The 27727-nt window shown below is 38.2% G+C and overlaps 1 protein-coding gene across 19 annotated transcripts in view; it reads left to right on the plus strand.

Annotated features, from left to right (window-relative positions):
- The window catches only part of GIGYF2 (GRB10 interacting GYF protein 2), a 161424-nt gene that overhangs the window by 103085 nt on the left and 30612 nt on the right, over positions 1-27727 (plus strand). For all 19 annotated transcript variants that reach the window (XM_009238232.4, XM_009238236.4, XM_002812994.6 and 16 more), the window contains 7 exons: positions 6158-6324; positions 9372-9463; positions 10892-10999; positions 12021-12121; positions 15265-15365; positions 16499-16660; positions 19467-19625. In XM_009238232.4, coding sequence (XP_009236507.2) covers positions 6158-6324; positions 9372-9463; positions 10892-10999; positions 12021-12121; positions 15265-15365; positions 16499-16660; positions 19467-19625 — 890 coding nt within the window. The remainder of the gene's footprint in view (positions 1-6157; positions 6325-9371; positions 9464-10891; positions 11000-12020; positions 12122-15264; positions 15366-16498; positions 16661-19466; positions 19626-27727) is intronic.

Consider the following 27727-nt stretch of genomic DNA (forward strand, 5'->3'; position numbering starts at 1 on the left):
TATTCTGGATGCTAATCCCTTATAAGATACATGATTTGTAAATATTTTCTCCCATTCTTTGGGTTGCCTTTTTACTCTGCTGATAATGTCTTGTCATGCACTTTTTTTTTTTTAAATTTTCAAGAAGTCCAATTTGTCTATTTTTGCTTTGTTGCCTATGCCTTTGGTGTCATATCCTAGAAATCATTATTGTATCCAATGTTGTATAAAGCATTTGCCCTGTGTTTTCTTCTGAGAGTTTTACAGATTTAGGTCATGCACTTAGGTCTTTGATCCATTTTGAGTTTTTGAATATGGTGTTCGGCAAGAATCCAATTTCATTCTTTTGCATGTGGATATCCAATTTTCCAAATACCATTTGTTAAAAGGACTGTCCTTTTTCCATCGAATAGTCTTGGCATCCTTTTCAAAATATTTGACCATGTACTCTGGTTCACTTTGGGGCCCTCTGTTCTATTTTATTGTTCTGTATGTCTGTCTTTATGTTGGCATTACACTGTTTTGATTACTCTGTCTTTGTAATAAATTTTGAAATCAGGAAATGTGAGTCCTCCAGCTTTGTTTTTCTTTTCTTTTTTTCTTGCTCTGTTGCCCAGGCTGGAGTGCAGTGGTATGATAATGGCTCACTGTAGCCTTAAACTCCTGGGCTCCAGTGATCCCACCCCAGCCTCCTTAGAACAAGCACACACCACCATACTCAGCTAATTATTTTTCTTTTTTAGAGATGAGGTCTCAGCTGACGTGCGCTGACTCATGCCTGTAATCCTGTTTCCTTGGGAGGCTGAGACCAGAGGACTGCTTGAGTCCGGGAGTTTGAGATCAGCCTGGGCAACATAGTGAGACCCTGTCTCTCGCTTTTTTTGAGACAGAGACTTGCACTGTCACCCAGTCTGGAGTGCAGTGGGGCAATCTTGGCTCACTGCAACCTCTGCCTGCTGGGTTCAAGCAATTCTCTTGCCTCAGCCACCCAAGTAGCTGGGATTACAGGCATGAGCCATTGCGCCGAGCCAAGAGATCCCACCCCATCTTTAAAAAGAAAAAAAAAGAGACAAATTCTTGCTATGTTGACCAGGCTGGTTTTGAACTCCTGGCCGTCAGTGGTACTCCCTGTCTTTCCTCTGCCACCTTGGCCTCCCAAAGAGGGATTATAGGTGTGAGCCACTGCGCCTGGCCAAAAAATTTTATTAATTACATTTTTAAATTGTCATATAAGGGGCTGGGCGTGGTGGCTCATGCCTGTAATCTCAGCACTTTGGGAGTCTGAGGCGGGAGGATCACTTGAGTCCAAGAGTTGGAGACCAGCCTGGGCAACACAGTGAGACCCTGTCTCTACAAATAATAAAAAAGCCAGGCATGGTGGTACGCACCTGTAGTCCCAGCTACTTGGGAGGCTGAGGCAGGAGAATTGCTAGAGCCCAGGAAGTTGAGGCTGCATTGAGCACAGCACTTGACTTGAGTAACAGGGACCCTGTCTTAACAACAAAAAAAGACATATACATTATATATTTGTTGTATACGACATGATGTTTTTAAATATGCATACATATTATGGATGGTTAAGTCCGGCTAATTAACAAGCATACTAATCATTTTTTATAGTGAGAACACTTAAAAATCTACTTGGCAGTGTTTTTTAAGAGTACAATACATTGTTGTTAACTGTAGTCATTGTTGCATGATAGATCTCTTGCTCTTTTTCAAGAAAGAAACATTGTTTTGGCCATTTGCCATCTTTTGAGACTTGGCATGTATTTTAGGATGGGATTTTTCTGTTTCTGCAGCAAGCGTCATTGGGATTTTAATAGGGATTATCTTTAATCTGTAAATTGCTTTGGGTAGTACTGACATTGTAACAATGTTAAGTCTTCCATTCCATGAACATGGATGTGTTTCCATTTATTTAGGTCTTTAATTTCTTTTAGCAGTGTTTTGTAGTTTTCTTTGTACAAGATTTTTACATCCTTAGTTAATCCCTAAGTATGTTATTATTTTTGATGTTATTGTAAGGGGAATTTTTTTCTAATTTTCTTTTCAGATTGTTCATTGTTAGTGTATAGAAATGCAACTGATTTTTGAGTGTTGACTTTGTGTCCTGCCACTTTGCTGAATTTATTTTTTACTTCTAACCTGTTTTTAGAAAAATAGAATCTAGAATTTTCTGCATAAAAGATTATATCATCTGTGAACAGACTTCTTCCTAATTTGGATGCTTTTTTTTTTTCTTGCCCAGTTGCTCTGACTAGAACCTTTAGTACTATCTTGAATAGAGAAGTGGTGAAAGTGGGCATCCTTCCCTAGCTCCTGATGTTAGAGGAAAAGCTTTCAGTCTTTCACTATTGAATATGATGTCCACTGTGGGATTTTTATATATGGCTTTTATTATATTTAGTTAGATCTCTCTATTCCTAGTTTCTTGACCCTTATGAAAGTGTGATACTACTTCTGTGTCAATTAAGATGACAATGTGTTTTTTTCCCCCCTTATTAATATGGTATATTACATTGATCAATTTTCATATATTGGTGCCTTGAACCATCCTTGCATTCTAGGAATAAATAAATCCCACTTGGATTATGGTGTATAATCTTTTTAATATATTGCTGAATTTGCTTTGCTAGTATTTTGTTAAGAATTTTTGCATCAGTGTTCATAAAGGATATTGGTCTATATTTTTCTTTAGAGCCTTTGTCTGACTTTGATACCAGGGTAATTTTGGCTTCATAGAATTAGTTAGGAAGTATAGGTAATCTTGCTTCCTTTTCAGTTTTTGGAAAAAGTTTGAGAAGGATTATGATTAGTTTTTCCTTAAATGTTTGGTGCATTTTTCACCAGAGAAGCCATCAGGGCAGGGCTTTTCTTTGTCCAGAGATTTTTTTTTTTTTAAAAGACAAAGTCTAGCTCTGTCGGCCAGGCTGGAGTGCAGTGGCACAGTCTCAGCCCACTGCAACCGCTGTCTCCCGGGCTCAAGCAGTTCTCCTGCCTCAGCCTCCTGAGTAGCTGGGATTACAGGCGTGTGCCACCATGCCTGGCTAATTTTTGTATTTTTAGTAGAGATAGGGTTTCACCATGTTGGCCAGGCTGGTCTCGAACTCCTGACCTCAGATAATCCGCCTGCCTCGGCCTCCCAAAGTGCTGGGATTACTGGCGTGAGCCACTGTGCCCGGCCTGTTCAGAGATTTTTGATTACTGATTCTAGATACTAGTCTTTTGATGGATATGTGGTTTGTACATATTTTTTGTCAGTCTTTATCTTCTCATTTCATTCTCTTAATAGGGTCTTTCACAGAGCAAAAAGTTGTAAATTTTGATGAATCCAATAGATAAATGTTTTTCTTTTATAGGTTGTTCTTTTTTGTATTAAGTTTAACAAGAACACTTTGCCTAGCTTTAGATGCCAATTTTTTTTTTTTTTTTTTTTGTGGAAAAATTTTATAGTTTTTATAATTTACATTTAAGTTCATGGTCCATTTTAAATTAATTTTCATATAAGCTAGTTGTTTTTTGTTGTGGTTTTCTCAGTGAATGTCTATTTGCTTCAGGACCCAGAATGTCTTTTCTCTCATAAATTGTTTTCTTTCACCTTTGTCAAAATTTAGTTAAGCATATTTGTGTGGGTCTATTTCTTTGTGGGTCTGTTTCTATTTCTGCTTCTTAATTTTGTCCCATAGATCACTGTCTCTTCCTTCACCAGTACTGTACGATCTTGATTACTGTAGCTGTATAATAAGTCTTGAAATTGGGTAGACTGATTCTTCCCAGTTTAATCTTCTTTTTAAAAAATTTTTTTTAGCTTTGTAGTTCCTTTGCCTTTCCATAAAAATTTTTAGGATAATTTTGTCCGTATTTACTAAAAATCTTGTTGAGATTCTGATAGGAATTATGTTAAACCTCTCTATCAGTTTGAGAAGACTTGATGTCTTTACCATGTTAGTCTTTTAGTTCATGAACTTGGTATGTCTGTCTGTGTCGTTAGTTCTTTGAGTTCTTTCATCAGCGTTGTGTAGCTTTCAGCATACATTCTGTACATGTAGATTTACATCTGAGCATCTCAGTTTTTTTTTTTTCAGTGATAGTAAATGTTTGAGCTCATTTATTAGCTCAAGGAGTTCTTTTCGTTTTCTGTTTTTTTGGGTAGTTTCCTTGAGATTTTACATAGACAGTCATATTTATCCTTTTTTTTGAGATGCAGTCTCACTCTGTCGCCCAGGCTGGAGCGCAGTGGCGTGATCTCGGCTCCCTGCAACCTCTACTTCCCAGGTTCAAGCGATTCTCCTGCCTCAGCCTCCCAAGTAGCTGGGACTATAGGCATGCGCCACCATGCCCAGCTAATTTTTGCGTTTTTTAGTAGAGACAAGGTTTCCCCATGTTGGCCAGGCTGGTCTCGAACTCCTGACCTCAGGTGATCTACCCACCTTGGCCTCCTAAAATGCTGGAATTAGAGGCGTGAATTACTGTGCCCAGCCTGTATTTTTATTTTCATTCCATTCTGTGTATTTTAATTTCCCTTGAGACTTCCTCTTTTACCCATGGATTATTCTGAAGTATATTTTTGGGTTTCTAAGTGTTTGGAAGATTTCTGTTATTTTTCTTTTATCGATTTCTAGCTTGATTCTTGGTGGTCAAAGAACATACTATATGTGATTTTTAAAAAAATTTCCATAGGTTTTTGGGGAACAGGTGATATTTGGTTATATGAGTAAGTTATTTAGTGGTGATCTGTGAGATTTTGGTACACCCATCACTCGAGCAGTATACACTGAATATGATTTCAAGTTTTAAAAATCTTTTTATGTTTGTTTTATTGCCCCAAATGTGGTCTGTTATTGCTGTAGGTTCTGTGGGTAGTTGAAAAGAATATCTATTTTTCTATATTTGGAATGTTCTGTAAAGTCACTTCACTTCTGTTGGTTGATGGTTTTGTTGAATTCTGTAATCTTGCAGATTTTCTGCTAGTTGGTCTATCACGTGGTGGTTACGTCTTCAATTTGTGGATTTGTGTGTTTCTTTTTTTCAGTTCTGTCAGATCCTGTTTTGTATATTTTGGAACTTTGTTGTTTGGTACATACATATTACAATTCCTGCATCTTCTATGTGTATTGACCCTTTATTACATCTGTCTGTCTCTGATAATTTTCTTTGCTCTGAAGTCAACTTTATCAAACATGAATATAACTTACTTTAAGTTAATATTTGCATGACATATCTTTTTCTCTCCTCAGTCTGCCTGCTTTGTTATATTTTGTGTGACTTTCTTGTAGATAGCGTACTATTAGGTCATGTGTTCTGGTTGCTGGCTTCTTCATCTCCAAATCTGTGATATATGTGATAAAAAGAAAAACCAGGGAATTCACGATCATGTCATCACTGAGACCCCTGGTTAGCCTGCCTTTTTCTCTCCACTTTTCAGTGTTATTTGTTTTATATATTAATACAATGTCCAGGGTTTCTAGTTGTACTTAGAGGAGGAATAGGGAAAAGTACATCTACTTCATATTCTGAAGTGGAAGTTCCAGGGCCTTGCTTTATTTATTGCCATATCCCTACTGTCTATGTCATATATCATCAATGTTCAGTAAATATTTGTTGAATGAATTAATGGTTTTTAATCAGAGTGAATTTGTATGTTATTTATGTATATAAAATACTTGATTATTTCATATTATAAAACATTTAGAGAATACTCGTTTTTTCCCCACTACCAAGATCAGAGAGTGAATTATAATTTGTCTTAATTATTGTTTACATTTTGCCCCACTTTCGCTAATCTGTGGCAGAAAATGAAAATTGGAGAACGTTTTTAGCCCTGCATGTTTATATTCTTTACGCCTAAATGATACAAAGTCTAGTAAATAGTTAACTCTTCAATTGTATCATACTTTACTGACACATGAATTGTTGTAGAGATTGAGATAGAGACAGTTATGCTCCTTATAATTGAAGTGCTGCTGATAATTTGGGATGTATAAACACACTTTATTTTAAAATTATTTTAGTAGTTAGAAATCTGTTAGCTACCTTTAGAGGTGAATTAAATTAGATAGTATAAAACATTTTGACAGATGCCACCTCGATGAGAATCAGATGCAGGAAATATTTTTTTTCTCTTTGAGTCTGAAAGGCTTCTTATTGTCTTTCTGTTTAATTGGTGCTGTTATAGGTCCCTTCAATAATCAGGAGATGGCAGAATGGTTTCAGGCGGGCTATTTTACTATGTCTTTATTGGTGAAGAGAGCATGTGATGAAAGCTTCCAACCTCTTGGCGATATCATGAAAATGTGGGGAAGGGTTCCCTTTTCTCCAGGTCCAGCCCCCCCTCCTCATATGGTAAGTACCTTTCACCTCACCTGGAATACATATTAGTCACGGAAACACTTGATTCTCTTTGAAAACACAACCCAAATATATCATCTAATGAAGGAATTGTAGTTCTTTGAAATTAATGGAAATGGTAAGGGAAAGTCTGAATGGAAGACTGAATACTTAGCTATAATGATGTTTTCAAAACTCGGATAACTTGTGCCCATCCTCTTCACACCCCACCTCCTCCCCAACAGAGAAACGGAACCCTTCAGTGGCATTCCACAGATGTAGAATGAAGACCAACATCTTATCCTGGCCTGCCTCTCAGGTCCTGCAGTGCCTGGCACCTTACCTTTCTAAGCTCGTTTCAGAGCTTCTACCTTTATCTGCTAGGCCTCAACACAGTTGACCTCTTTGACTTTCTTTGCTTCCTCTAGTTAGAATAGACATTCCCCTCTCTTCCACTTCATTTGCCTCTTGCCTTCTCATTCATAAAGTTTCTAAATTTGAGGTTTGCCTTAAAATAAATGTTATCAGTGCTTCACAATATTTTGAGGGTTTAAAAAAAAATTAGTTACTGGTATTTTAATTAAAAAATGGAACCATGGCCGGGCACATTGGCTCACTTCTGTAATCCTGGTGTGGGAGGGATTTGGGAGGCCAGAGTTAGAGGATTGCTTGAGCCCAGGAGTTTAAAACCACCCTGGACAACGAAGTGAGACCTGTCTCTACAAATAGTAATAAAATAATAATGATAAAAAACTAGCCGGGTATGGTGGCAATCAGTGGCAGAGATGGGCTGGTCACTTGAGCCTAGGAAGTCGAGGCTGCAGTGAGCTGTGATTGCGCCACTGCACTGCAGCTTGGGCACAGAGTGAGACCCTGTCTAAAAAGAAAATAATAAACGGAACCGTAATGCTAGTAGTGATCTTCCTAGGGCTCTGACACTGGGGTACTATTGGCAGGGAAACCCTTCTTCCTCTTGGGCTGCTCTTGGACCCTCTCAGTAGTGTTCCTTTTGGAGGTCTTTCACCTGTACCTCATTTTTTCTTCTCCAGGTTGGACTGTCTGGTGACGGGCTATAGTTAAAAGTTACCATAAACCTTTTTTTTTTTTTTTTTTTTTCAAAGAGATGGAGTCTCATCATGTTGCCCAGGCCAGCCTCAAACTCCTGGGCTTAGGTGGTCCTCCCACCTCGGCCTTTCAAAGTGCTGGATTTTAGGCATGAGCCACTGCACCCAGCCCATAAACCTTTAGTGTGGACACTGCATTTCTACAGTGAAGTCACCATTGACTTATTCATCAATTGTATATCGAGGGCCTGTGCCAGGCCTCGTAGTAGGTTCTTAGGAGATGAAGATGAGCAAGACCTAGCCTCTGTAGTCAAGGGGAGTGTGTAGGTGAGGAAGGTGGCTTTTTTTTCCATTTTGTTTCTTTTAAATGTTGATCTTAACCCAGTATTTGATTTCACAGTCCACTAATGTGTTGAGACCTATAGTTTGTGGAGAGCAGTGGTCTAGAATGGAAGATTCCTAGGTGAGAGGAATTATTTCTCACACCATCCTAGTTGTTTTACGTCACAAGAAAAATTATACTGTGTATTGCAGCATATAAATTTAACTTATATATCAAGTTTAAGCCTTATTTCCCTTCTCTGAAATTAAGATGAGTTTTGATCTTACACATCTCAGAAGCTAAAAGCTCATCTCTTGGATCTTGGCATACTTGCAGTAGTCCACTACCCAGTTTCCAGTTAGAGGAGCTGAGCCTCAGTCATACCTGCATAGGCGGGAAACTGTGCAAACCCTGCTTCCTGTCTGTCATTGTCTTTGAATATTGTTGATAAGAAGAGAGCCCCACTTCATGATGAATGTATACCTTGAAACTTAGTTTTTCATGTAGACATTTTAGATGAACCTAAGGTAGTAGCTATCCTCCAGTATCGAAAAGCAAGACAAATGTCTCTGAATTTCAGGTAATCCCTACCCCAAGAAATTGTGTATCAAGTATCTTATTTCAAACTATAATCAGTATATAATAAAGATATAAACTCATGATTTACCTAGTCTGTCATACTTACACTTTTACTTCTGTTATCTTATACTTCATGTTTCTTTCTCCTAATTTTAACTTTTCATAATTTAAATTCCAGTCATATTATTTCACATATAAGCTAAAAAATTGGTTTTATTTTACTACAACTTATTTTTTCTAATTCATGATGTATTAATAGCAACAGAAACAGTTTATTTTGGGGGAGAGAGTTATAGTTATCAAAGTTTATATACATATATACATACATATATATTTTTTTGAGACGGAGTCTTGCTCTGTCACCCAGGCTGGAGTGCAATGGCACAGTCTAGGCTCACTGCAACCTCTGCCTCCCGGGTTCAAGTGATTCTCCTGCCTCAGCCTCCTGAGTAGGTGGAACTACAGGCATGTGCCACCACACCCAGCTAATTTTTGTATTTTTAGTGGAGACAGGGTTTCATCATGTTGGCCAGGCTGATCTCAAACCCCTGACCTCATGATCCGCCCGCCTTGGCCTCCCAAAGTGCTGGGATTACAGGTGTGAGCCACTGCGCCCGGCCTCTTTTTATATTTTTAACATCTTTAAGATACATACTGGCTCCTTGCATTCCTTATATACGATTATAAAATTCTGTAACATTTCCTTTGACCTTTAGATACTTTTACATTTTTCTGTGTTATATCCAGTTTCTCTAATTTCTACATTATCTAATTATACGGTCTTTCAGTTACAGTAATAACTCTGAAGTACAGTTGAACATTCAGCTTTAAGGGCAGGAATGGAGAATGGCAGCTGAGATAAGGACCCTTTCTCACCTTAGGGAATCTTTTATAATATTGACACCACTGTTTCCACTAGATGGCGATGTTTAGTTTTTAAAGATGTCTGAGTTTTTATTCAAGTGTTTGGGTAGAAGGGTAGAGCTGGGAGGTAAAGGTCTTAGATTCATTTTGATTTCAGATACCTGTACCAAGTGGCTTTTAGGTTCTTTGCAGTTTATTTAATGGTATTTATTTCCTCACCACTTCATTCCTAGGGAGAGCTGGACCAGGAACGACTGACCAGGCAGCAAGAACTCACAGCCTTATACCAGATGCAGCACCTGCAGTACCAGCAGTTTTTAATACAGTAAGAAGAGTAATGCAGTAGGATGTACTGCAGCATGAAAAGGGACTTTAAATAGAATCTGCTCTCAAGTCTCACCTTTTACAGTAGAGGGAACTAACGGCTTATATGGCACTTCAGTCACCCTGCTAGTGGCGTCTTACCACCATACATTCTAATTTTAGTATTGTCATTTATTTATTTATTTATTTTTGAGACAGAGCCTCACTCTGTCATCCAGGCTGGAGTGCAAGGGCGTGATCTCGGCTCACTGCAACCTCTGCCTCCCTGGTTCCATTGATTCTCATGCTTCAGCCTCCTGAGTAGCTGGGACTACAGGCATGTGCCACCACGCCCAGCCTATTTTTGTATTTTTAGTAGAGATGGGGTTTCACTGTGTTGGCGAGGCTGGCCTCGAACTCCCAGCCTCAAGTGATCTGCCTGCCTCGCCTCCCAAAGTGCTGGGATTACAGGCATGAACCACCACTCCTGGCTTATCTTACTTTTAAATACCAGAAGTTTAGAAGATGACACATAACTTTAATTTTGTAAGCTCTTTAGTTTCTAAGTGCCTCCTGAGTGGCTCAGCTTTGGATGCCACAGAGGAAAAAAACATATATATGTATATAAGCGAGAGGGTGGGAAAGAAGTTAAAGTTAATTATTTTAGGAGTGGTGTGGAATGATGGCAAAGTCAGTCAGGTTTTTTTTGTGTCTTTTTTGTAGAAGAAATAAGATTTGCTGTTACGTGGTGCAGAGGTTGGCAAAGTCTGACCTTTGGGCTAAATCTGGCCTGCTCTCTATTTTTACATTTATAAGCAAAGTGTTACTGAAACAGACACACCCGTTGGTTTGTAGGATGTATATTGCTGCTTTTGCCTTACGATGGCAGAATCAAGTAGTTGAAACAGAGAGTATATGACCTGCATAGATGAAACTATTTACTCTCTGGCCCATTACAAAAGTTTAACCCTGATCTAGTTATGAAAAATTACCTAAATTTTTCCAAGTTGAAGACGATCAATGTATGAATTTTTATAGAAGTGTTACATTTTTTACAAAGGTTATGTCATATGGAAAAAGCTACTAATTTGAATCTGTTTCATTTTTCATTTAATTTCTGATAAAAGGTTATCTTTGGAGTTTACCAATTTTTGACGTTCGTGATTTTTAAAATATTTTCTCTGAATAGACCACTTTGCACTGAATTGTGAATTTTTTTGCTATCCTCTTTCACTCGGAAACATGCCAACTATGAGTTCATTTCTTTCTAGAATGAAGCATAGAATTTTCTGTATGTGTATTATCATAATGAAGAATTATAAAATATATTTGATAGCTATTTCTAATAATGTTTCCTGGGGGGCTTTGAATTGAACTTTGTCTTTCAGGATCTCAGCCATGTGAACTAAATGTGGATTGACAGGTTATACTTTTTTTTTACTTTTTGAAGACAACAATATGCACAGGTTTTGGCCCAACAGCAGAAAGCAGCCCTGTCTTCCCAGCAGCAGCAGCAGTTGGCACTTCTTCTTCAACAGTTTCAGACCCTGAAGATGAGGTTGGTGGTCATTCCACTATGTGTCACATGGGGTGCATGTGTTGTGAAAGAAAGAGAAGAAAGGAGAAATTCTAGTATAGTGTGTGATTTCTGGCACCGGAACACTCCCAACACATACCTGCATGTTGTATGTGAAAAAGTATATTTTAAAAAAATATTTCAGGTGGAGATAAGCGTTTATTTGGTCTTTTACTCATAGAGATAAATTTTGATTAATCAAAAGACCAAAGAATAATGGGAACACTTGAGAAACAGTGTCATCTTGTGGAACCTGTGACAGAAAAACTGTAGCCTAGGATTTTAATTTCACTTTTACTCATAGTATCTCAAAGTATTAGCCACACCACACAAGGTTGTAATTTTCTAGAACTCACAAGCCATTAAGGTAGGTCTAAGGAAAAGGAAATTATACTAGAAGTCTAGAAGAAATTTCTGCTGTTTCAGATTATCATTCAGAGTAATATTTCTCCTGAACAAGTATCAGTCACTGCTCTTAAAAATCTTATTGACTCATTCAGCCAAAACTGTTTATATTTCTTTTGAGCCTTAACCCTTCCCGTGAGGTAGGCAGTTTAGGTGGTGGGAGCTCCATTTTATGGATGGGCAAACTGGGACTCTGAGAGGCTATAGGAAACTCAGAACTAAAATGCAGACCTTTTTTCATTATAATATGTTGTCTCTGTGACTTCTGTGAGATGATCTGGGTTTTTTAAGATATGGATATACAGTATCTTTAAGATATACATATCTTTTAAGATATGGATATACAGTAGGTATATCCATCATTTAGAAGTCAATATGTATTACCATAGAGGATTCCAGAAGTGTGATCATTGTGCCCTTCTCTTTGTTCCACCTCAAACTGCTTTGGTAGTGTTAGGTTTTAGTAAAAGAGTGAAGGCGTTTTCTAGCCAAATAAGCCAAAATTTCTAGCTGCTAATCTAGAAATTCCTCTTTATCTTTTTTTTTTTTTTTTTTGCAAATGACAAGAACAAGTTAATTTTTTATTTCCCTTTTGCAGAATATCTGATCAGAACATCATTCCCTCAGTAACTAGGTCTGTGTCCGTGCCAGATACTGGCTCTATCTGGGAGCTTCAGCCAACAGCTTCACAGCCTACAGGTAAAAACTTAGATTAACCTTTAGTACCACTCTGAGGATTCGGAGTCTAATAATAATTTTACAATTCAGTTCTTAAAAAATATATTAGGTTTCTCCATTTTGTATTTGATGTTAACAAAAGGTCCATTTTTTACTAGATCCAAGCAATATTGAAGGTGTTACTGAAAATATACTTTTAAGGATTTGTTTGAATTTATTTAGTGGATTTTTTTTTTTGAGTCAGCATCTCTTTTATGTTGCTCTGATCAGTGTGGAAAAATCATTTAAATTATTTTCGATCTCTTTAGCCAGATCGGGAAAAAAAGCATACATAAAAACACAGTAATGGTGATCTATTCTTTTGAGTTAGGAATTAATACAAGCTAGGCATGGTGGTGTGTGCCTGTAGTGCTAGCTACTCAGGAGGCTGAAATAGGAGGATTACTTGAGCCCAGGAGTTCCAGGCTGCAGTGAGCTATGATCATGCCAAGGCATTTCAGCCTGGGCAACAGAGCAAGACTCTAGGAAAGAAAAAAAAAGAAAAAGGATTTGATGTTAACAAACACTGTAGGTACCCAGAAATTTGGGGAAAAGAAAAACCTGCTATGAATTGAGCACCTTTTCTCATTTTTATATTTTTACATCAAATTAGAAAATTTGGGGTTGAGATTATTTTAAGTCTTGGTATGAGTGAAGCACTGCTATTTCTTTGCTCTTTGCTTTCTTTTTTTTTTTTTTTTTTTTTTTTGAGACAGACTTTTGCACTGTCACCCAGGCTAGAGTGCAGTGATGTGTTCTCAGCTCACCGCAACCTCCGCTTCCTGGGTTCAAGCGATTCTTCTGCCTCAGCCTCCTAAGTAGCTGGGATTAATTACAGATGTATGCTATCACACCTGACTAATTTTTGTATTTTTAGTAGAGACAAGATTTCACCTTTGTGGCCAGTCTGGTCTCAAAGTGACCTCAAGTGATCCGCCCACCTTGGCCTCCCAAAGTGCTGGGATTACAGGTGTGAGCCACTGTGCCCAGCCGAGCACCTCTGTTTCTTATGGTCTAAATACTTGCAGAGATGGATAGTTCGGTCCACGGGTAGTCCTTTCAAGAGATTATAGTTGGTGTTGAAGATCCTCAAGAACTATAGGCCTTGGTGGAGTTTTTCTAGAGCTGTTGAGCCATTCAGGTCATGGTTCTGTTGTTAACATTGACCCCACAGATTATTGCAGAAGGATGATTGTCTTCCTTCATCAACTTTCCATGCTGTTTGTACCTTATTTTTTCTTGGTAGCTGTTTATAGTTAGGATGTTAAGAATACAGGTTGAGTACCCATCCCTAATCCAAAAGTCCACAATCCAAAATGGTTCAAAATCTAAAACTTTTTGAGCATTGACATGATTTTCAAGTGGAATTTTTTTTTTTTTTTTTTTTGGAGACAGAGTCTTGCCGTGTTGCCGAGGCTGGTGTGTAGTGGCACAATCTCGGCTCACTGCAACCTCTGCCTCCTGGGTTCAAGAGATTCCCCTGCCTCAGCCTCCCGAGTAGCTGGGATTACAGGCACCCACCACCACGCTTGGCTAATTTTTGTATTTTTAGTAGAGACGGTTTCACCACGTTGGCCAGGCTGATTTCAAACTCCTGGCCTCAAGTGATCCGTCCGCCTCGGCCTCCCAAACTGCTAGGATTACAGGCATGAGACATGGTGCCCAACCCATGATTGGACAATTTTACACATAAATACTTAACACAAACATTTTTTTCATGCCTCAAATTATTTAAAAATGTTGCATTAAACTACCGTCAGACTGGCTGGGTGTGGTGGCTCACGCCTGTAATCCCAGCACTTTGGGAGGCTGAGGTGGGTGGATCATGAAGTCAGAAGTTCGAGACCAGCCTGGCCAAGATGGTGAAACCCCATCTCTACTAAAAATAAAAAAAAATTAGTCAGGTGTGGTGGCGGGCACCTGTAATCCCAGCTACTCCGGAGGCTGAGGCAGGAGGATTGCTTGAACTCTGGAGGCGGAGGTTGCAGTGAGCCGAGATCACACCACTGCACTCCAGCCTGGGTGACAGAGTGAGACTCCATCTCAAACCCCCCCCCCGCCCCAAAAAAAAAAAAGTACCTTCAGGCTGTATCTATAAAGTGTATATGAAAGATTAATGAATTTTATGTTGGGTCTCATCCCAGAGATAGCTCATTATGTATATGCAAATATTTCAAAATCTGAAAAAATCCAAAATTTGAAATGCTTCTGGTCCCAAGCATTTTGGATAGTGGATCCGCAACCTGTATTCTGCTGTGTTTTGGAAACTTTTAAGTACTGTATTAAACCATTTATCTCTTTGGGTTTATATGCAGTCAAGTTCCTTTAAAAATAGTCCATTGGTTTTATACAGACAATATTTGATATTGTATAAATAGACTATGATAGGAATGTAGAAAATAGAGAATGCTGAAAAGTGGTGCTAGAAAACTTCGCTGGCAATAGGAAAGTGAACTCAGAAACCATTATCTGTTTGTTTACTTCCAAATGTGATCTTGCAGTGCCCTTCAGGTTAGCAGGACCAGGTCTCACTTGTAAGACCTGCCTGGCCTTTCCAGAGGTCTCCACAGCTCCAGCTGTAATGCTTACTTGCACTCCCTCTTTATTGAGATGAAATTCACTTAACACAAAATTAACCATTTTAAAGTGAACACTTCAGTGGCATTCACAATGTTGTGCAACCACCTACTTCTCTCTAGTTGGTGTGCAGTAAGAGGCTGTATGGTTGCTGGAAACCTATGTGCTTTGGAGTGTAATACACTGGGATTTAAATCCTGGCATGGCCACATGCTTGCCATGTGCCCTTGGGAGTGTTAGAAACTACGTCTGACCTTTGGTTTGTTCATCTGTAAAAATAGGGGTATGAATAGAAACATTATAGGGCTTTGTAAGGATGAAGTTAATTCCCTGACAAATGCCTGGTACTTCCCTTCATTCTAGATGTGTTGAAGGATATTCATAGTAACTAGAGTCCATTGGCAGTTCAGTCTACTCAGAGGCAAAACAGATGTGTTTGGTGGAGCTCATTTAGGCACAGGGAAGCAGCTTTTTTCATGATTCCTACGGATATGTCACCATGTGTGTAAGCTCTGTCATCCCTCGTTCTTCCTTTTGTTGTCTTACAGTTTGGGAAGGTGGTAGTGTATGGGATCTTCCTCTGGACACCACGACACCAGGCCCTGCCCTGGAACAGCTTCAGCAGCTAGAGAAGGCCAAAGCTGCAAAGGTCTGAAATTCATTCTTCTGCAACAGTGCATTGTCATCTGGCTGCAGGACATAAACATTGCTGTTTATTCATCTCTCTAGCTAGCTATACTTTTTACTTTCAGTTTACTGCTGCTTAGCTGGTAGAAGTACACTCATATTGTATCTTTACTGTGCTCTCTTCTCCCCCCCAAAAAAAAAAAAAAAAACTCAAAACAGAATTTAAATTAATATGTTTGGTTTGGTTAGTTGGCACATTGTTGATTATAGACACATATATATTTTAGTTAACGTTATTCATGGTATGAACATTGGTTATAAGTAACAAGAATGTGAGAAAATATCCACTACGTTGTTTATGAGACTCCCGATATGTGGCATGAGTTCTCCCATTGAATCTTTGTAGTGGTATTTGTTTATATTTCTTAGTATCCTCAGATGTAGCAGCCAAAAAGCCTGACATTAACATTAGATTGTGTGTTCCATTCACATTTTTTGGAGGAGCTAAATCTTGAATTTTGGTTTTAGTACTTGCCAGAAAAGAATGTCTACATCAATACCTAGTGTCATTGTAATGATTTCCAGGTTCTCAGGCGTACAAGAGAGTGTTGTTGCTGTTTTATACTTAATGCATTCTTATCCCCTGAGGTCGTGACAGTCTCAGAGTTCCCAGAATGTGGAAAGGTTCATACAACATTGCTGTTAAAACATTATAGCCACACTGTTAAATGTTCAATCAGAAAATTATTTGTGGGGATGAGTAAATAAGTACCATCCAAGAACATTCTGATGTTACTCTCCTGGGTGGTATAATGGTAACGTGGAGTGTAGAGGCAAGTACAGGTGGGAGGAAAGTGCATTCAATTGAGACAATCATAAAATTCTTCTAATTACTGTGATATGTCACAGCTTAGAGCTCTTAACAGGGTGTTGACGTTGTAGCATATGTCAGAATTTCCTTCCTTTTAAAGGTTGAATAATATTAATATTCCATTGTATATATATAACATTTTGTTTATCTATTAATCTGTTGGATCACCCGGTTGCAGTACAGTACAAGCAGCTGATTGAATGAACGAATACTACTGGTTAGTGCTTTTGGAGTGTTCCTGTGCTTGGTTTCAAGTTTCTAAGAGTATTCTTATGTAATCACAGCTAGAGCAAGAGAGAAGAGAGGCAGAAATGAGGGCAAAACGGGAAGAGGAAGAGCGAAAGAGGCAAGAAGAACTCCGAAGACAACAGGAAGAAATTCTTCGGCGACAGCAGGAAGAAGAAAGGAAAAGGCGAGAGGAAGAAGAACTTGCCCGAAGGAAACAGGTATATATCTGGGAACTCTGACCATAGGATTAGTGCTTGATGAGGGCTTTCAGGCTGCTTTCTTTCATCATTTCACAGATACTCCTGAAGTCCACAGGATTGGGGGTAGAACCTTAGAAGACTCACTCACTTTTGGAAAGGATCTCTGTTTTCCACCAACACCCACCGTAGGGATATTCTTCAGTCCTAGTAAACCACTGGAATTGATATTCTTTGCATATTTCCTAGAGTTTTATAAACCAGTTAGATTTCAAAAGTTCTATCCTTGTGTCTAAAAACAATGAGAAAGTAACTTTGATGTGCAGCATTAAATGTCAAATTTTAAAAGTTACATGGGCTTTAAAAAAAATTGTGCTAACATATACATAACATAAAATTTACCATTTTAAGTGTTCTTTCAGTGGTGTTAAGTATATTTATTCATATTGCTGTGTAACCCTCACAAACATGTCTGTAGAACTTCTCCAACTTTGCAAACTTTGAAACTGCATATCCATTAAACAAGGAGCCCCACTCCCTCCATCCCATAGCTCCTAGTAACCACCATTCTTCTTTCTGTGTCTGTGAATTTAAACTAACTCAATTTCTTATGTAAGTAGAATTATACAGTATTTGTCCTTTTGTGTTGGGCTTATTTCACTTAAGGTTTATTCATATTGTAGCATATATCAGAATTTCCTTTCTTATAAAGGTTGAATAATATTCCATTGTGTGTTTATCCATTCCTATTTTGTTTATCCATTCCTCTGTTGATGGACATTTAGATGACTTCCATGTTTTAGCTATTGTGAATAATGCTGCTGTGAACACGGGTGTATAGATACCTGTTTGAGTCCTTGCTTTCAGCACTTTTGTGTATACACCTAGAAGTGGAATTGCTGGATCATATGGTCATTCTCTTTTGAATTTTTGAAGAACTGCCGTATTTTTCCCACAGCTGCTGCACCACTTTATATTCCTACTGGCAATGCACAGCCATTCCAGTGTCTCCACATTCTCACCAACACTTGTTATTTTATTTTATTTTTTTTGGTTTTGCTTTGTTTCTTTTTGATAATGACATTTTTAATGAGCATCAAGTGATATTTCATTGTGGTTTTGATTTACATTTCCCTAATGATTACTGTTGTTGGGCATCTTTTCACATGCTTATTGACCATTCAAATGTACTTTAAAAAAGTATCTTTGGCTAAGACCTCTGCCTTCTCTTTGTTCTTTCCCTTAATGAACCTTTTCTCTCTATTTTAGTGTTTCTAAATAGGGAGCAAAAAAAACTCTATACACATATTTGCTTTACAACATTTTCCACTATATAGCTGAGCAGAAACCAGAAAAATAAGACACATTTCATTTTTCCCCTAGAAAGTAGGTTTTCATTTGAAGAAATTTAGACATAAATCACCCAGCAATAATTTTGAATGTAATGATTTTTGTATATGGTGTGAGATGAGGGTCTGACTTCATTCTTCTGCCTATAGATATCCAGTTTTCCCACCACCATTTATCAAAGAGACTGTCCTTTCCCCTGTTGTGTGTTTGTGGCACCTATGTCAAAAATCAATTGAGTATAAATGTGTGGATTTATTTTTGGGGTTTGTATTCTCTTTTTGGTTTCTTCTTTTTATTTTTTTGGAGACAGAGTCTCACTCTGTCACCCAGGCTGGAGGTATATATTGTTTGTACTTGTGTTTTATAACCCTCCTTTTGACATGAATTATGTCATCTTTCCATGTCAAATGTGTATCTAAAAATCTACATCATCATATTTGCTAGCTGTATTAAATTTCATTTTATAAGTAAATTATAATAAGTTGACCAATTCCCTATTGTTGGACATGAGGGTTGTTTCCAGTTCTTCATTGTTAGATAAGTGTTTGAATGAAAGTCCTTGTAGCTAAGTCTTTGCTTAAGGATTTATAACCAGTGAGGTATACACTTTTAATGTTTTTTGGTCTTTTTTTTCTTTTTTTTTTGTTGCCGGGGGGAATTCACCATTCATTTGCTTGGCTCATTTTTCCATTGGGGTTTTCCTAGCTTCACTTGAAAGGATCCACTCTCTTAATAGCCCCACAGTCTAGCCTTTACCACTTGTTTCCTACTTTTTGGCCCCAAGAGGTGCTCTGTGAAAAACAAAAAGGATCCATGCTGAGATGAAATGAGAACTACTGTTAATTCTTAGAGTCACACTATACTGCAGCATATAGAGGCTCTAAGGATTATTGCAGTAAAAAAGTATGTTTAGTTCTGTGTTGCTCAGTTTTCTATAAATGATCTCAACAATGGGACTTCTTTCTGTGTAATACTTAATAGTGTTGGTGGGACTTTTGATCTTCAGAACATGTTCTGGGACACTTGGCTTTACTCAGTACTTCTGACTGGGAGAACTTATATTACCCCAAATTTTTGGTGGCTATGTTGATTTGCCCTCTCTATGCCTTAAGTTCCCAGTTGATTAAAAAAATAGGGATTAAAGATACCAATGGAGAAACCAAAGCTATAATTCTAATGTAGCTCTTTCTATGGTTAATCAGTAAATGATGTAGCTAATATAGAAACCAGGGTAGACTTCACAGTTTATTGTAATTTAACTGCTAATATTTTAAATTCAATTTTATTTTTATTGTAATGTGTCCAGTTCCCCAATTTACATGTATACTTTTTACTCCAGATCGTGATTACTTTTATGTTTACTGTTTAACAGAGTCTTAACAGCAGATAGCCTATTACTTTCCAAATATGACATCATAAATTGAATGATAGACCTGAGTCCCTCCCCCACCCCCTACCCTCCATCTTTTTTCCTTAGGAAGAGGCTCTACGTCGCCAGCGGGAGCAAGAAATTGCATTAAGGCGACAGCGAGAAGAGGAAGAAAGACAGCAGCAAGAAGAAGCTCTTAGAAGACTGGAAGAGAGGAGAAGAGAAGAGGAAGAAAGGCGGAAGCAGGAAGAATTGTTACGCAAACAGGTGACCAGATGGTTTTGTCTTCTAATTGTTCCTTTGAAGCTGGGAATTAGTGATTTAGAAAATATTAGGACATTAAGATAGCCTATCTAAAATTTTTTCAGGTTGCTGAAAATTACCAAAAGAAACCTAACTGGCTCTTATTACTTCTGTCTAAATTTCTTCAGATGAAAACCTATTTTCTAGAGGAAAAATAAAATTTGTCTTATCTTTCTGGTTTTTGCTCAGCTATGTAGTGGAAATGTTGTAAAATACATGTTTTTTTTTTAAAGCAAGTTTCAAACTAAAGCAGAATAGTACAACAAATTCCCATAAATCACCCAGCAATAATTTCTTTTTTTTTTTTTTTGAGATGAGTCTCGCTCTGTTGCCCAGGCTGGAGTGCAGTGGCCTGATCTTGGCTCACTGCAAGCCCCGCCTCCTGGGTTCATGCCATTCTCCTGCTTTAGTCTCCCAAGTAGCTGGGACTACAGGTGCCCGCCACCACGCCTGGCTAATTTTTTGTATTTTTAGTAGAGACGGTGTTTCATTGTGTTAGCCAGGGTGGTCTCAATCTCCTGACCTCATGATCCACCCGCCTCGGCCTCCCAAAGTGCTGGGATTATAGGCATGAGCCACTGCGCCCGGCCATCACCCAGCAATAATTTCTAACGTAATGATTTTCATGTATGGTATGAGATGAGTCTGTGATTTCATTCTTCTGCCTATGGATATCTAGTTTTCCCACCACCATTTATTAAAGAGACTGTTCTTTCTCCATTGTATGTTTTTGGGATCTACGTTAATGAGCGTAAATGTATGGATTTATTTCTGGGCTTTGTATTCTCTTTTTGGTTTCTTTTTTTCTTTTTCTTTTTTTTTGGAGGTCAAGAGCCTCACTCTGTTGCCCAGGCTGGAGTGCAGTGGTGCGATCTCGGCTTACCGCAACCTCCACCTCCCCAGCTCAAGTGATTCTCGTGTCTAAGCCTCCCAAGTACCTGGGACTGCAGGCAAGCATCACCACGTCTGGCTAATTTTTTTGTATTTTTAATAGAGATGGGGTTTTACCTTGTTGGCAGGCTGGTCTCAACTCCTGGCCTCAAATGATCTGCCTGCCTCAGCCTCCCAAATGCTGGGATTACAGGTGTGTCTTTTTGCTTTCTTGACAGTGTTCTTTGAAACACGTAAATTTTTCACTTTGATAATGTCCAATTTATCTTTTTATTTTATTTATTTACTTACTTACTTTCTTATTTTAAGACAAAGTCTCGCTCTGTTGCCCAGGTTGGAGCGCAGTGGTGCGATCTTGGCTTACTGCAGCCTCTGCCTCCCAGGTTCAGGCAGTTCTGCTTCAGCCTCCTGAGTAGCTGGGACTACAGGCATGTGCTGCCACGCTCAGCTAATTTTTGTATTTTTGATAGAGATAGGGTTTCGCCATGTTGGCCAGGCTGGTCTTGAACTCCTGACCTCAGGTGATCGCTTGCCTTGGCCTCCTAAAGTGTTGGGGTAGAGGCATGAGCCACCGCACCTGGCCAATAGTGTCCAATTTATCTATTTTTTTTCTCACAAGTTGTATACTTTCAGCTCTTTCTTTTAGTTTGGATTCCTTATATTCTCAGTACATGTCCTTTGTTAGATAAATGCTGTGCATACTTTCCTCCAGGCTATAGCATGTCTATTTATTTTCCTAGGGGATCTTTTGATAAGCAGAGATTTTTAATTTTGATGAAATCCTATTAAATTTGTCTTTTATTAGTGTTTTTTTGTTTCTATGTAAGAAATATTTGCCAGCCTACAGATTATTAAAATATCCCCTGTATTTTTTTTAAAGCTTTATAGTTTTGGTTTTACAAATAGTTTGAATTGTTTTTTCTGTCTGATAAGAGGTATGGGTTGTTCCATTGCCTGTTTTTGCAAAGTCTTCACTTTTTCTATTGAATATTTGATGCTTTTGTCGAAGTCAATTGTATAAATATGTTTTTTTTTTTTTTTTTACTGGACTCTTCCCTTTTGTTCCACTGATAAGTTTGCCTGTCCTTAAATGAGTACGCACTGATTTGATTACTACTGTACCTTTATAGTAACTAGAAGTAAGTCATTATGTCTTCCAGCTTTGCCTTTTTATTCAAGACTGCTTGACTAAGATCTTTTGCCTTCCTATTAAAATTTAAAATTATCTTCTTAATTTCTATATAAGTAAAAGCCTACTGTGGTTATGATTTGGATTGTGTGGAATCTAAATTGAAGAGAATTCACATTTTAAGATATACTGAGTCTTCCAGGCAATGAACATGGTATAACTTTCCATTTGCTTATGTTTTCCTTGTTTTTTCTCAGTACCATTTTGTTTTCATTATACAAGTTATATACATCTTTAAAAAACTGATTTTTTTCTTTTTTTGCTATTGTCAATGGAATTTTAAAAGTTTATTTTCCAGCAGGCTGGGTGCGGTGGCTCACGCCTGTAATCTCAGCACTTTGGGAGGCCAAGGCTGGCAGATCACGAAGTCAGGAGTTCGAGACCAGCCTGGCCAACGGGATGAAACCCTGTCTCTACTAAAAATACAAAAATTAGCTGGGTGTGGTGGTGCGCGCCTGTAATCCCAGTTACTTGGGTGGCTGAGGCAGGAGAATTGCTTGAACGCGGGGGGCGGAGGTTGCAGTGAGCCGAGGCACCCCTGCATTCCAGCCTGGGCGACAGGGCAAGACTGTGTCTTGGGCGGGGGTAAAGCTGTTTATTTTCCAGTTCTATATAGAAATGGAATTGATTGGTTTTCATATATAGATCTTATATTCTGACACCTTGTGAAACTCAACTTACTACCTCTAATAGTATTTTTGTTGATTCCTTAGGATTTTCTATGGAATCTTATTGATAAATAGGAGCAGTTTTAATTCTTCCTTTCCAACCTTGGATAGAAGTGGTTAAAATGTATAATAGCCTTATTTCCAGTATTGGGGTGAAAATGTCCGGTATTTCACCATTAAATATATTGATAGTTTTTCATAGGTATCCATTATCCAACTGAAGAATTTTCTTTCCAGTCCTAGTTTACTGAAAGTTTTTCAATGAATAGATATTGAGGTTGTAAAATGCTTTATCTGCATTGATTGATGATCATTTAGTTTTTTCATTCTGCTCATATGGTGAATTATTAATATTAATTAATATTAATAACTGAGTTATTAATAACTGAGGTTTGAAGGTTAAGTCAACTTTGGTTCCTGAATTACCACCCTACTTGATACATATGTTAACCTAATTTGGTACTGTTTTGTTAAGAATATTTCCATCTGTGTTCATGAGGGAGAGATAGGTCTACAATTTTCTTTCTCTTTTTCCTTTTTTTTTTTTTTTTTTTTTATTGAGATGGTCTCACACTGTCACCCAGGCTGCAGTCTTGGCTCACTACAGCCTCAACCTACCACGCTCAATCAAGCATCCCACCTCAGCCACCTCAGTAGCTTGGGCCACATGCTCATGCCACCACACCTGGCTAATTTTTTTATTTTTTGTAGAGATATGGGGTCTTGCTGTGTTGCTCAGGCTGGTCTTGAATTCCTGGACTCAAGCAGTTTTCTTGTCTCAGCCTCTCAAAGTGGTGGGATTACAGGAGTGAGCCACCGCGCCTGACCTATAATTTTCTTGTAATGCTTTTGTCCCCTTTTGGTGTTAGGTTTATACTGGCCTCTTAAATTGGAATGTGATACTTTCATTGTTTTCTGAAAAAGTTTGTGTAAGATTGGAATTATTTCTTCATTGAATACAGGCATACCTCATTTTATTGTGCTTCACTTTCTTGTGCTTTGCACGTATTTCATTTTTTACGAATTGAAGGGCTTGTGGCAGCCCTGCATCGACCAAGTCTGTTGGCCAGCAGCATGTGCTCACTTTGTCTCTGTGTCACACTTGGGTAATTCTTGCAATGTTTCAGATTTTTTTTACTGTTACATCTGTTACAGTGATCTGTAATAAGTGATTTTTGATGTCACTATTGAAATTGTTGTGGAGTGCCGTGAACTGTGCCCACATAAGGCAGCAAACTTAATCCATACCTATTGTGTATGTTCTGACTACTGACTGGCTGTTCCCTGTCTCTCTTCCTCTCCTTGGACCTCCCTGTTAGCTGAGACACATCATTATTGAAATTAGGCCAATTAATAACCCTACAATGGCCTCTAAGGGTTCAAGTGAAAGGAAGAGTCATGTTTCACACTTTAAATTGAATGCTAGAAATGATTAAGCTTAGTGAGGAAGGCATGTCAGAAGCCGAGATAGGCCAAAGGCTAGGACCCCCTGTGCCAGTTAGCTAAATTGTAAATGCAAAGGAAAAGTTACTGAAGAAAATTAAAAGTGCTACTCCAGTGAACACATGAATGACCAGAAAGCCAAACAGCCTTATTGCTGATATGGAGATAGTTTTAGTGGTCTGGATAGAAGATCAGACCAGCCACAACATTCCCTTAAGCCAAAGCCTAATCCAGAACAAGGCCTTAAAACTCTCTTCAGTTCTGTGAAAGCCAAGAGAGGTGATGAAGCTGAAGAAGAAAAGTTTGAAGCTATCAGCGGTTGGTTCATGAAGTTTAAGGAAAGAAGCCATTTCCATAAATTTAAAAGCACAAGGTGAAGCAGCTAGTGCTGATATAGAAGCTGTAGCAAGTTATCCAGAAGCCCTACTTAAGATCATTGATGAAGGTGGTTGCACTAAGTAACATATTTTCAGTATAGATGAAACAGCCTTCTAATAGAAGAAGATATTATCTAGGACTTTCATAGCTAGAGAGGAGAAGTCAGTGCCTGGCTTCAAAGCTTTAAAGGACAGGCTGACTCTCTTGTTAGGGGCTAATGCAGCTGGTGACTTAAAATTGAAGCCAGTGCTCATTTACCATTCTGAAAATCCTAGGGTCTTTAAGAATTATACTAAATCTACTCTGCCTGTGCTGTATAAATGGAACAGCAAAGCCTGGATGACAGCACATCTGTTTACAGTGTGGTATATTGAATATTTTAAACTCACTGTTGAAGACCTACTGCTCCTTTCAAAATATTACTGCTCATTGACAATGCCCCTAGTCATCCAAGAGTTCTGATGGAGATGTACAAGGAAATTAATGTTGTTTTCATCCATGCCAACATAACATTCATTCTGCAGCTGCAGTGGATCAAGGATTAATGTTGATGTTCAAGTGTCATTATTTAAGAAACATACTTCATAATGCTCTGTTGTGTACCATGGGTAGTGATTCCTCTGATGGATCTGGGCAAAGTAAATTGAAAATCTTCTGTAAAGGATTTGCCATTCCAGATGCCATTAAAGAACATTAGTGATTCATGAGAGGAAGTCAAAATGTCAACATTAACAGTAGTTTGGAAAAAGTTGATTCCCACCCTCATGGATGACTGTGAGGGGTTCAAGACTTCAGTGGAGGAAGCAACTGCGGATGTGGTGGAAATAGCAAGAGAACTAGAATTCAGAAGTAGAGCCTGAAGATGTGACTGAATTGCTATAATCTCATGGTAAAGTTTGAATGTGTCAGCAGTTGCTTCTTATGGAAGCAACTACTTTCCATATGCAAATAAAGTAGTTTCTTAAGATGGCATCTACACCTGGTGAAGATGTCGTGAACATTGTTGAAATGACAACAAAGGATTTAGAATATTACATAAACTTAGTTGATAAAGCAGTGGCAGGGTTTGAGAGATTGACTCCAATTTTTTTTTTTTTAATTAAGTTCTAGGGTACATGTGCACAGCGTGCAGGTTTGTTACATAGGTATACATGTGCCATGTTGGTTTGCTGCACCCATCAACTCGTCATTTACATTAGGTATTTCTCCTAATGCTATCCCTCCCCCAGCCCCCCACCCCTCAACAGGCCCTGGTGTGTGATGTTCCCTGCCCTGTGTCCATGTGTTCTCATGTTCAACTCCCACCTGTGAGTGAGAACATGTGGTGTTTGGTTTTCTGTCCTTGTGGTAGTTTGCTTAGAATGATGATTTCCAGCTTCATCCATGTCCCTGCAAAGGACATGAACTCATCCTTTTTTATGGCTGCGTAGTATTCCATGGTGTATATGTGCCACATTTTCCTAATCCAGTCTATCGTTGATGGACATTTGGGTTGGTTCTAAGTCTTTGCTATTCTGAATAGTGCCTCAATAAACATATGTGTGCATGTGTCTTTATAGTAGCATGATTTATAATCCTTTGGGTATATACCCAGTAATGGGATCGCTGGGTCAAATAGTATTTGTAGTTCTAGATCTTTGAGGAATTGCCACACTGTCTTCCACAATGGTTGAACTAATTTACACTCCCACCAACAGTGTAAAAGCATTCCTATTTCTCCACGTCCTCTCTAGCATCTGTTGTTTCCTGACTTTTTAATGATTGCCATTCTAACTGGCATGAGATGGTATCTCATTGTGGTTTTGATTTGCGTTTCTCTGATGACCAGTGATGATGAGCATTTTTTCATATATCTGTTGGCTGCATAAATGTCTTCTTTTGAGAAGTGTACAAAAGCCAAAATAGACAAATGGTATCTAATTAAAGAGCTTCTGCACAGCAAAAGAAACTATCATCAGAGTGAACAGGCATCCTACAGAATGGGAGAAAAATCTTTGCAATCTGCCCATCTGACAAAGGGCTAATATCCATAATCTGCAAAGAACTTAAACAAATTTACAAGAAAAAAACAAACAACCCCATCAAAAAGTGGGCAGAGGATATGATTGACTCCAATTTTGAAAGAAGTTCTGCCCTAGATAAAATGCTATCAAACAGCATCACATACTGCAGAGAAATCTTTCATAGAAATTAGAGTCAGTCAGTGCAGCAGACTTCACTGATGTCTTATTTTAAGAAATTGCTGCAGTCATCCCAGCCTTCAGCAACCACTACCCTGATCAACAGCCATCAACATCAAGCCAAGACCATCAAAAAAGAATACAACTCTCTGAAAGCCCAGATGATGGTTGCATTTTTTTAAGCAACAGATTTTCAATGTAGGTGAAACAGCCTTCTAATAAAAGAAGATATCATCTAGGACTTTCATAGCTAGGGAGGAGAAGTCAGTGCCTGGCCTCAGAGCCTCAAAGGACAGGCTTGACTCTCTTGTTAGCGGCTAATGCAGCTGGTGACTAAGTTGAAGCCAATGCTCATTTACCATTCTGAAAATCCTAGGGCCCTTGGGATTTTCAAAGTATAGACATTGTTTTTTAAGACATAATGTGGTTAAACAATCTAGTAGACTACTTTAGAGTATAAACTTTTATATGCACCGGGAAACCAAAAGTTTTGTACGACTTGCTTTATTGCAATCTTCACTTTATTGCAGTAGCCTGGTACTGAACCTGCAGTATCTTTGAGGCATGCTTGTGTTTGATAGAGTTCACCATTGAGACCATCAGAGCCTAATGTTTTCTTTGTGGAGAGATTTTTTATAAAGTTCAGTTTCTTTGAATTATGTGGCTAATCAGGTTGTTTTGTCTTGTCAGTGTTTGTAATCTGTGTCGTTTTAACAAAGCTGTCAAATTCAATGGCACAATTTCATTCATTGTTATTCTTTTTATGCTTGGTCTGTAGCAATAGTCCTCATTTTATTCTGCATATTGGTAGTTTGTGTTCCGTTTATCAGTCTTTTGAAAGATTGAACAAAGAACCAACTTTTGGCTTTGTTACTTATTTATCTTTTCATTGATTCCTGCCACACAGTTATTTTCTGTCTTCTACTTTGAGTTGAATTTGCGTCTTTTTCTAGTTTCTTAAGACAAAAATTTAGATAATAAATTTTAAACCTTTCTTCCTTTTTAATAAATACATGTAAAGCAATATATTTCTCTCTGAGCATTTCTTTAATTACATGTCACAATTTTTAGTATGTTGCATTTTTTATTATTTAGTTTAAAGCACTTTTGAATTTTTTTGTAATTTCCACTTTGGCTTATGAGTTATTTGAGAATGGGTTATTTAATTTCCAAGTATTTGGGAGCCTTTTCTTTTCTTTTTTTTTTTTTTTTGAGACAGGGTCTCACTCTGTCACCCGGGCTGGATTACAGTGGTATGGTCACAGCTCATTGCAGCCTTTACGTCCCTGGGCTCAGGTGATCCTCTCACCTCAGTCT

This window comes from Pongo abelii, chromosome 11 (genome assembly GCF_028885655.2).
Source record: "Pongo abelii isolate AG06213 chromosome 11, NHGRI_mPonAbe1-v2.0_pri, whole genome shotgun sequence".
NCBI lineage: Eukaryota > Metazoa > Chordata > Mammalia > Primates > Hominidae > Pongo > Pongo abelii.